This window comes from Gavialis gangeticus, unplaced genomic scaffold, assembly GCF_001723915.1.
Source record: "Gavialis gangeticus isolate Ggan-Ray unplaced genomic scaffold, GavGan_comp1, whole genome shotgun sequence".
Taxonomy (NCBI): domain Eukaryota; kingdom Metazoa; phylum Chordata; order Crocodylia; family Gavialidae; genus Gavialis; species Gavialis gangeticus.
Genome location: NW_017729009.1, coordinates 4,823,121 through 4,833,322, shown reverse-complemented (window position 1 = coordinate 4,833,322; position 10,202 = coordinate 4,823,121). Strand labels below are relative to the sequence as shown.

The window sequence follows — 10,202 nt, the reverse complement described above, 5'->3', positions numbered from 1 at the left end:
CGCGCAGCGGTTCCTGCCGCCCGTCTACCTGGCCGTGAGCCTGGCCGGGCTGCTGGGCAACGCGCTGGGGCTCTGCAACCTGTGCGCCAAGGCGCGGCGGCGGAGCTGGAGCGCCCTGGGCCTGCTGCTCTGCAACCTGGGGGTGGCCGACCTGCTCTACGTGGTCACCCTGCCCTTCCTGGTGGCCTACTACCTGCAGGGCAGGACCTGGCTCTTCGGCAGAGCGATGTGCCGGCTGACCCGGGGCCTCTTCCACCTCAACCTCTACGCCAGCATCGGCTTCCTGACCTGCATCAGCATCCAGCGCTACCAGGGCATCGTCTACCCGCTGAAGGTGCGGGGCAGGTGCCAGGCCCTGGGCCCGTCCCTTGGCCTCTGTGCAGGGGTCTGGGGCTGGGTCATGCTTCAGGTGTCTCCTGATTTCACCTTCAGCAAGATGGATCCTAACGGGACACGGTGCCACGATACGACAGGGAACGAAGACGTGGGCAGGTACCGGCTCTACATCCTGGCCATCACCGTGACGGGGTTTGTCATCCCCTTTCTCATCATCCTCGGCTGCTACTGCCACGTGGTGGTGGTTCTCTGCAGGAATGGGAATATTGACCCCAGCATCAAAAGGAAGTGCATCAAACTGGCGGTCCTTGTGATGGTCCTCTTCTCCATCTGCTTCCTCCCGTATCACATCTTCAGGAACCTCAACCTCTTGTACCGAACCTGGCAATACCAGGGCTTCTGCTCCCCGTCTACAAGCAGCGTCTATGTTTCCTACCAGGTGACCCGGGGCCTGGCCAGCTTGAATAGTGCCCTGAACCCCCTTCTGTACATAATGACCAGTGAGGACTGTGTGTCGTGGGTGAGGTCCCTCAGCCAACGAGCTAGCCAGTCGCTGGGGTCTCTCTTACAGAAGGGAACCCAGCACCAACCGGATGAAAAGAAAGTGAACATCATTTTTAGTGAACAGTCTGAAGAGACTTCTGCTGTACTCTGAATGAGTTGGTTTTAAAAACCTCACCTTTTGTCTGCCTGTTTTCACTTTCTAGAGTGGAAGCTCACTGGGGTATGGACTGACCCCCTGCTTTTTTTTTTTAATCTAGCTGCACTTGGACTGTGGGGGTTACCACAGTCCATTAACAATATGGGTACCAAGCTTGTTGGTCATCGTCAGAGCTGGTGAGCCCAAAATGATATTTACTGTAAAAATACTATCTACTATCTATGTCTGGGGGTGTGAGAGAGGAAAATATATACACATACAGTATATCTGTGTGTTATACAGTGAGAGAGAGTGAGCTAGTGCTGACTGCTCAGCTATGGCTTGTTTCTTAACTGAGGCAGGTAATCCTGCCACAAGGGTATATCATTGCATCCCACCACTTTGCTTAACCAGTGTGCTTCATTCTTCTGATGAGGCAGGGATCTGAACTAGAATTTTCTCCCTCCACCTAGGAGATGGAAATGGCTGTAATACTTATTTACCTAGCAGGGGTCTTGTGAGGACTGACTTGTTTGTCAGCATGCTGGAGAGGAAAATTACACATTATGCTAGTGTCTGATAGAGGTGCTAAGTATGTTATGTATTCTTAAGAAATGGTCACTCCTGGGCTATTTGAAGTGGCTAAATGGGTGAATACAGTGCTTGGCTCTGTTAAAGTAGGCTGTCTACCCTGCTAGGCGCCTTCTTTGCAGAAATGTCTTGGGAAATGTGTGTTAGGGCTTCTAAGTCTTTTCTTCAAGATCATGTAGCCAACAACAGCAAGTGTACATTTGAAAGTTTCCAGAGGCTTTCATTTCATTATGACTGTAGCGTTCTGACAGACAGCCCAAATGCTCCAGTGTCTGATTGCATTGGGGTTTGCATTGAGGGTATTTTCAAAATCTTTGGGTATTCAGTTGCAAGCACTCTTGTACACCTAGCTCTTTATTTTCAAAAAAAAAAAGGTGTGCAGTTACAGGCCTAATTTGTGCATGTGTGTAATGTTATTGCAGTTGTCATCATAGTGATGATACATGAAAACAGATGTGCATGTGGTCTTGTGCAAAAGCTGTTCTCCAAGTGACACGTGGTCATAACAACTGTGCATAGAAACTGGGACATCCAAAGGCATAAACATTTTCCCCCCAAAAAGTTTGGTCCTAATGGATTTGAAAATGTTCAGAGATAGTTTAAAGAATAGGCATACCCAGTTGCATGCAAAATGAGCTCACAGGTTTATGCCTAATATTTGTTTGAAATCCTAATAACCGTGTATTTGCTACACATTTTGCAGCTACAGACATACCTTACAAAATCTGTCCAAATATTTCATACAATAAGGACCTTAAATGTTGAATGCTGAATATGTTTTGTATTGCTCGATTAAAAAATGGGGCAAAAGCCAGATTCAAAAGTTTATAAGATTCAAGTTTAGTGTAATGAGAATTTAGGAATGTCCATCCTAAATTTTCCCCTACAGGTTCAAAAGCTTTGTGTATGTTACAGCTGATGATACCAACTGACCATAATGAAGTTGCATGAGAATTAAATACCTTAGGAGATGCAGTCTGTCTCAAATAGTATTACTGATTTCTTTACTCACCTTAATTGGTCAGTGTGTTTGGAGTCATCTTCAAACGATTCTTGCCTAAAAGATGGTAATGTTGACTTTTAGGAAGAGATGGCATGAGTTCACTGTGGTGAAAAAACAAACAGGAAACAGCCTAACAAGTAGTGAAGGTAATATTGTCATTGTCTCTATACAGTAGATAAATTGTCCCTGCAGGCACCAGCCATACTCAGCATAGTGGGGAAGCAAGAGTCAAGCTGGTATTCTTCTTCCTCTCTCCATCTTTTCTTGTTCAAAAAGCTGTAAAGCATTGAATGTTCTAGTTTTGTACAACTGCTTAACTGTAAAAATCTTTTCTATTTGGAAAAACACTGGGTATTTATCTTATTCAGCTGCAGTGATGTACATCAGCCTTCAACATACACAAAGGAAACCCTGGCTATTTTTCATATTGAATTAATACATCACACAAAACAGCCAATAAACACTTAGTGCTTCCAGTGATGAGTTGTATGGTTTCTTTAAAACTTACAGGAACACAAGCCAGCTGGCTGGGGGTAGAACAGGAGACCTGAATGCCATGTCAGGGGAGAAGTGACAGGCTCCCTCTGGATCAAGACTGGAACTGTTTACCAACCTGTCTGGCCAGACCAAGAGTAGTAGTCACTAAGAACAGCAGTCACACAGAGGGGGATAGTGATGCCTTTGCTGGGTGGAGATGAGGCATGACCCTGGGCCAGCAAAGCACGTAGGCATGTAAATGTCAAGCTATAAAGAAGTTCTGAAAAAGTGAACTGTGAGCACTGGCCAGTCAAATGCTTCTTTTCCACTTCTAATTTCTGAAAAGGGGAACTTGTTGTGATCATCAGTGGCAGAGTCCCTAAGGTTGTCCACCTCCATGGTGGTACACTACTTCCTTCTAATGCTGATTCCAGCCGATCAGAACAAACACTGAATGGAGTACAGCTTGCTTTTCCCATAGCTTTGTCACCTCCATGGACATGCATATTCCAGTTTATGTCATCACTTCCAGATCCCAGCTCTCTCCCAGTTTGCAATTCTGACCAGTAATTGGTTAATTATGCTCTGCCCAGACTTGTTCCAAGGGTTACTGTATTATTTTGATATGAAGCAACAGAAAACGCCTGCTTCACCTCTTTACAAGGCTGTAGAAAAATCCAACCCACATTCTAAAAAACAAACCCACTGAAAATTCATAGTTAAGTCATGAATGATTAACTGAACTAAGTGCAAAGACTTCTAGCTGGGGAACTTTAGAGACAATAAACCACTCAGCTGGTGGAAGGAGATACTGGGACCTTATTGCCATCCTGCTTGTTATCAAGCAGTTGGAAGCCCAGGGAAGGTATTTACACATTTATAGTAAGCATAACTCTAAGCCTTCGTGATAAATTAAGATTTACATTAATTAAGCATCAGCATTCACTTACATGTTGCACTATGCTGTTCTTATGGGGTTTTCATAGCGCTAATATAAAGGCTACTTCTTTACATCCTTAATGTCATAAAGAAACTTCTGTATCCAAAAGGTGGAATTCATCTCTCGGTAGATGATCCATATGAAACCTCCTGCACTGCTTAAATCCCATTTAAGCCTCAGGTTAAAGGACTTTGGAAGATTACATGTTCAAAGACCTTTGGATCAGGTCCTGAAAAGGTGCAGGACCAGTGGTCTGGGCGTCCTCATGGCCTTTGGCACAGTGGCAAATTTCACATCTAGGATGTGACTAGGTGTGAAGTGTGTGTATACAATGTGGGTGTGTGAGTGTATACAACGTGGGTGAGACTGAGTGCGTGTATACAACGTGGGTGAAATTCACTCTAGCCCTGAGGACTTCTGCAGGCCAGTGGGATTTAAGTGTTGTGCAGACCTTGCTCTGAATTTCAGCTGGGGTGCAGGCTGCATTCTCACTGGATAGTGCATATTTTCAAGTAATTACAAAAAGTGAAAATAAAAAAAAATGAAAACAAGTTTTAGGCAGAGGTTCTGAGGATAAAATTAAGATTTTGGAAGAAACTGAGCAGTGTTCCCTGAAATTCCCAGTGAACGTGCTTCTCAAGTCCTGCAGTGACTTGCAAAATCAGTAAAGATGATTATTAACATGGGAGCGTGAGACTTCAGTCTGCATTATTTGACTTTTTTCACTTTGTGCCACTCTTGGTGTAATCCTTAAGTGATGTTCTGTTTCCAAAGAATTGCATTTGGAAGTCCTCTCTACCTCTACAGCAAAGCACTCTTTTTATTGACTCCATATGTAATTTCAAAGAGTGCCTTTGGCGCACTAGCCTGCACTGCTAAGATTCATTTCTGAGAAATCAAGCACAATTTATAGTAAAGCCTGTGCACCTTTCTCCAGGACTCACATTATAAAGAGAAAGTGGAAATCCATTGCTTGTCAAGTACAATAGCGAGTTCCTTGATCTTTCCTGACTAGCTCAGGTGGGCAGCATGTTGTTTCTGCTCCAAGCAACTTCTGCCCCTGGAAGGCCTAAGGATTAAGTGCCAGTTCCTGTAAGCAGGGTGCAACAGAGCTAGCTCTGTGGAGCGAGTTGCGGATTCTTTAGTGGCCTAAGTTCTGGATGCAGCTCAAAGTGAGTTTGACTTCAGTGGGTTTTTGACTCAAGCCATTCATTCCAAATGAACCTGCTTTGATTTTGATTTCTACAGTTTTCCTTTACAAAATCTCACTATTTGCAGTGACAGGAACTGGTCTGTAAGAAGTGACTGAGGATCTGCTTTTCAGATCAGGGTCAGCTCTACAGGTAGGCGATGTAAGGGACTGCCTAGGGCACCCGCCCCACTCCAGCCAAATCTCCATCCTAGGCAGGAGGAGCGGTGTCCAGCCCAGTCTGCCCCCTGCCCCCAGCAGCTGCTCAGTAGGAACCAGGCCTGGCACGTTCGAGGTGAGGGTGGCGCCTGCTCCAGTCCACCCACCTTGCTCCTGCAAAGCAGCTGTATTGCTTGCCTGCAGGGAAGCAAATCTCCAAATCCAGCCCAGCAGCTCCTTTGGGGCTTTATTTCTGAAGCTTTTGCTAATACTAGTACATACTTCAACTCAAAGGGTGCCAAAATGCAAGTTTGCCCAGGGTGCCATTTTCCCTAAGGCCAGCCCTGTTTCAGACATACCACACATCTCTGCTGCAGCGCGAGTGGGAGTGGCGGGCTCTCAGTTCCACTTGGCCTTGAACGTAGACTGTGACAAAGTTATACAGGAAAGAACCAAACCTCCTCCTACTGAAGTCAGTGCAAGCTTTGCTGTTGACACCAATAGGAACAAGAGCAGGCCTGGAGTTTAGTGGCATCATTTCCATGGTTCATAAAATAAATACATCTCTGTCTAGAGTATGCTACAAATGTGCTTCAGATGCGTTGCATCTGATCAACAGTTCTAAACTGGCAGGCTCATCAGGCTATTCAGGAACAAAGAATACGGCCTTATGTTTTGGCCTACACATTCATAGTTTCCCTCAAAATGAAAACCATTTTTAAAAAGAAAAACGTTTGGTTTGGTAACACAATATATGAAAATAAAGTACCTCTCATTCTGGAATACCAGCAGCAGCCTCAATACCTGGCTAACGTAACGGTCTTAAGAGTGTGTGGGAGGGGATTACACAAACAGTACATTTATAACAACTGGCCTCACGGTGTCTGGGGAAACATGAAGATCCTGTCAAACACTTCCAGACCTGAAAGCAAAGAGATGTGATTTACATAGATCAGGGTGGAAGCCTATGGCATGTGGGCCAGATTGGGCCTGCAGTCACTGGATCCAGCTTGTGGATGGGGGTGCTTCAGCAGTATTCGGCAGCTGGAGCTTCTCTTGTGTGGCAGTGGGGTGAAGCAGTGGTGGAAGAAGCAGACAGGTCCTAGTACTCGTTAGCCGCTGATCTAAGCTGGTCATTACATGCTACAGCCTGAAAAGGTTGCCAACTGTTGATGTAGGGGGTTAAAAAATGCAAGCATTGAATGAAAAGGATAAGCAGCAAATGCAGCACAAACTACAGAGACTTTATATTTGCCTGTTGCCAAAGGTAATTTAATAGCTGTTGGCTGAGGTGATACAAGAATATTGGAGAGGCTGGGTAGGAGAGATAGGAGGACCCTACCAGTTATACTGAATCCAGGGCATAGGACAGATGGCCTCCAGCTGAATTCTAACGCTAACAAGACTTCCCCGCTCATCCAAGAAAATCTGGCCACACACTGCATCCAGTAAATCTTGGTTTGTTAAACAATAGCGGCTCAGGTGTCCCACACTGTACTTGTGGGGTTGATAAATATGCCCCTGTGTCAGGCTTCCAGCCCTTTGCGAGGGAGCTCGAGATGATTGTTAATAGAGTGCTCATGCAGATGAAGACATTCCTCCAGGTCTGAAGTGGTGCTAGGGGTCAAACTATCCACACTAGCCAAACCATTCCAGCATGATTGCATAGGAAGATGTACACTCTTAGATGGTAAAACAGAGCCCTCCCAATTACATCAGTTATGGGCTTTAGAAAATTCCTGTGCGCATAACAGGAAACCACAATTCTGTGGCGCATAAGAAACAGAAGCAAAAGAACTATGTGATGATTGAAGATAAGAGAGTTATATTCGTCCCTTTCACTAATGAATCAGGAACTGGGGTCCACAAAGAAGTGCAACTAGGAAAAAAACAAGATCACACAAGTGTTTTGAGGTAACAGATAAATAAAATATGAGGAAGGCACCATGCTGATGGAGTTGGGGGAAGTGACAGCAGAGAGACAAAGTGAGTCAGTTCTGTGTGGGTGGAATTATTCAGGGGTATAGAGGGCGTAAAAGCAAGAGTACAACGTAGAAAGGGAGGCTTCAAGTTGAATGCCAGGCACTGTTTCTTGGCAGTGAGAGAAGCTTCCCATGGAACAGAAACTCATGCAGGCTTCATCACTGTGGGGGGTAGGGGATTTGGGTGTGATTTTTAGGCACATAGAAGGGAATCCAGTCCTCCCACTTCACATTTTTTAACAAAGGATGAGATAGAGGCAAAAAACTCGGATGCATCATGATAGCCACAAGGAGCAGCATTCGCGGGTACAATCCACAGCATATAGTTTAGCAAAAGCACATGCTGCATCCTCTGGTCTGAAAAATGGAGGGCAATCTTTGATGATGCAGAAGAGCAGAGAACATCTAGCTATATGGCAAACCAGTGCAGAGGAGAATGAAGATCATCAGGTATTAGTAACATTTTCCAAGCAGGAAACTCCTTCACCTGGGTGGCCTTGCACCTCATGCAGAAATGGCTTCTCTCTTCCATCCAAATCAGAGGAGTGAGAAAAATGTAACAACACCTTTTTTTCTCTTGTAACTCTGCAGCCCTCGGGGAGCTTTGCATGTTATTGTCATGTGCTGAGGCTGCTCAGCATTATGCACAAGTACATACCACTGAGTTTATCAGGCTGGTGTCAGATCCTGTGGCGAAGGTGAAGAAAACAGGGCCAGCGTGCTAGGATTCAGAGATCACCTTGAACAAAAAGATATTTATTTTCTCCTCACGGTCACTTCATCATTCAAATGCCTCTGGCTACAGGCAACCCATAGCCATCAAGATCCTGCTTATCCAAGATTCAAGCAACATAGGCCCTGGCCTCGCCTCCAAGGCCAGTCGGGAACCCCAGGCCCTCCAAGCTCTGGGCATCCCTCGCCCCTGGCCCTTTTGACCGTTCTGGTCCTGGCCCCAGCCCAGCCCAGTTGAGGGTACTGTCAGGCCTCTGAGCCTCTATCCCCACTCTCACTCCTGGGGTCCATCCGCAGGACTCTACCAGTGGGCGACCCACCCAGTTGTGGGAGCTGGGGTTAAGGCACCCCGACCCGCCTTTACAAAGATGCCTAGTGAAACAGCAAGCTGTTACAGCTCCTGCAGCAGCTTGTGCCTCTGTTGGATAGACAGGTGTGGCCTTGTGTCACTAACTTGTTGATTTGTAGTCCCTGGACAGTGTCCCATCTCCCTATGTGCATGTAGCTGGAGCCAGTGGGCACTGACCCTTCCCATCTGATGGAAGGTAAACTTTTGTAATCCTGGGCCACATCACATGCCAGGAGCCACCACCTGACCCACGGTGGTAACTGGCCTGGCATTTCCTGGGGGCTCCCAAGCCACTGAGAGCTCCACCAGGCCACCCACTCCCAGCAGGGTGCAGTTTTAGGTCATACCCAGGACCAGGAGCCTCCTGATCATCCCCTACAGCTCCTTCCTTACCTCCAGATGACACAAACAGCCTTGCAGCCAGGCGCTGTTGCTGCCTGCTTGCCTGCCAGCAGCAAACTGCCCCGTTTTTATGGGCGGCCAGAGCTCTAAAGTGGCCCCCGCAATTAAACACCTGCTGGCTGCTTGGCCCCAGGTCTTAAAGTGGCAGGCACAAACAGTGCCCTGCCACAATAGGCTTCCAACTTGCTTTAAAATTATAAATATATCAATAAAACGTTGTGTTCAACTGATACTTACAAACATAGTGACGTTTTATTTTAATTGCAGAAAAACACAGATTTGGGGGGGGTTTAAATTACAGAATTTGGTCTATTTAAACAGAGGAAACCAGGATCCCTGTGCATTTCTTTGGTTGTGCATAAAGTAATGTTTAACAGTAAAGTAGCAAACCATCATGCTGTTTTACCCCTGCACAAGAGTTTGCATCCTGAAGAATTCTAAAGAACTTTACTGTGTACGCAGCCCCAAATGCAACCAAATTCACCAGCACAGCAGTTGCATTTAGCAGGTCAGTAGATGAATCAGGAGGAGACCTTTTCTTGGCTCCTGGCATGTGATGTGGCCCAGGATTACAAAAGTTTAGCTCCTGTCAGGTGGAAAGGGTCAGTGCCCACTGGCTCCAGCGACACGCAAATAGGGAGATGGGACACTGCCCAGGGACTGAAAATCAGCAAGTTAGTGACACGAGGCCACACTTGTCTATCCAAGAGAGGCACAAGCTGCTGCAGGAGCTGTAACAGCTTGTTGTTTGCCTAGGCGTCTTTGTAAAATAGTTTTAAACTGCTCCTCAAACAAAGACTTTCCATGGACTTGCAATCAGAATACACAAAGTCTGAGGCACTACAGGCAGTACAGATACGGCTATGGAAAAATCCACCTGATTCCAGTGAAGAAAGTTTGACTAATTCTTGATAGCATCCACAAACAAGTTGAAGCACTGACAAAACCAACACTGAAGCTGATTTCTTGGCAGAACAATCCTAAACAAACCACAGCCAAGGGCAGTATGGGAAGCCTGCGGGCCGAGTCAGACTATTGTTATTGTAAACTGATAAGCACAGTTACCAGTAAGGCTAGGGATAGAAATTACACACAAACTGGTATAAGTGATCAGAAACCAGTTCAAATCTGTAACACAACAGAAGTTCAGTGGACATGAACTTTCAAAATGGGCAAAACCAGTTTAAGATAGACATGGATGGATGTAGTATCAGACTTCACTGATTTAGTTTAAATATGTTTATTGAACTTCTGTCCCATATCCCCTCCAGATTCATAGTTTCATAGTTTCTAGGGTTGGAAGGGACCTGAGCAGATCATCTAGTCCGACCCCCTGCCATGGCAGGAAGAGCACTGGGGTCAAACGACCCCAGCAAGGTGGTCATCCAACCTCCTCTTAAAA

The 10,202-nt window shown here is 46.0% G+C and overlaps 1 protein-coding gene across 1 annotated transcript in view; it reads left to right on the top strand.

Annotated features, from left to right (window-relative positions):
• The window catches only part of KCNK15 (potassium two pore domain channel subfamily K member 15), a 47,530-nt gene that overhangs the window by 2,046 nt on the left and 35,282 nt on the right, over nucleotides 1-10,202 (top strand). The window contains exon 2 of the mRNA XM_019509728.1: nucleotides 8-856. Within this exon, the coding sequence (XP_019365273.1) occupies nucleotides 8-856 (849 nt within the window). The remainder of the gene's footprint in view (nucleotides 1-7; nucleotides 857-10,202) is intronic.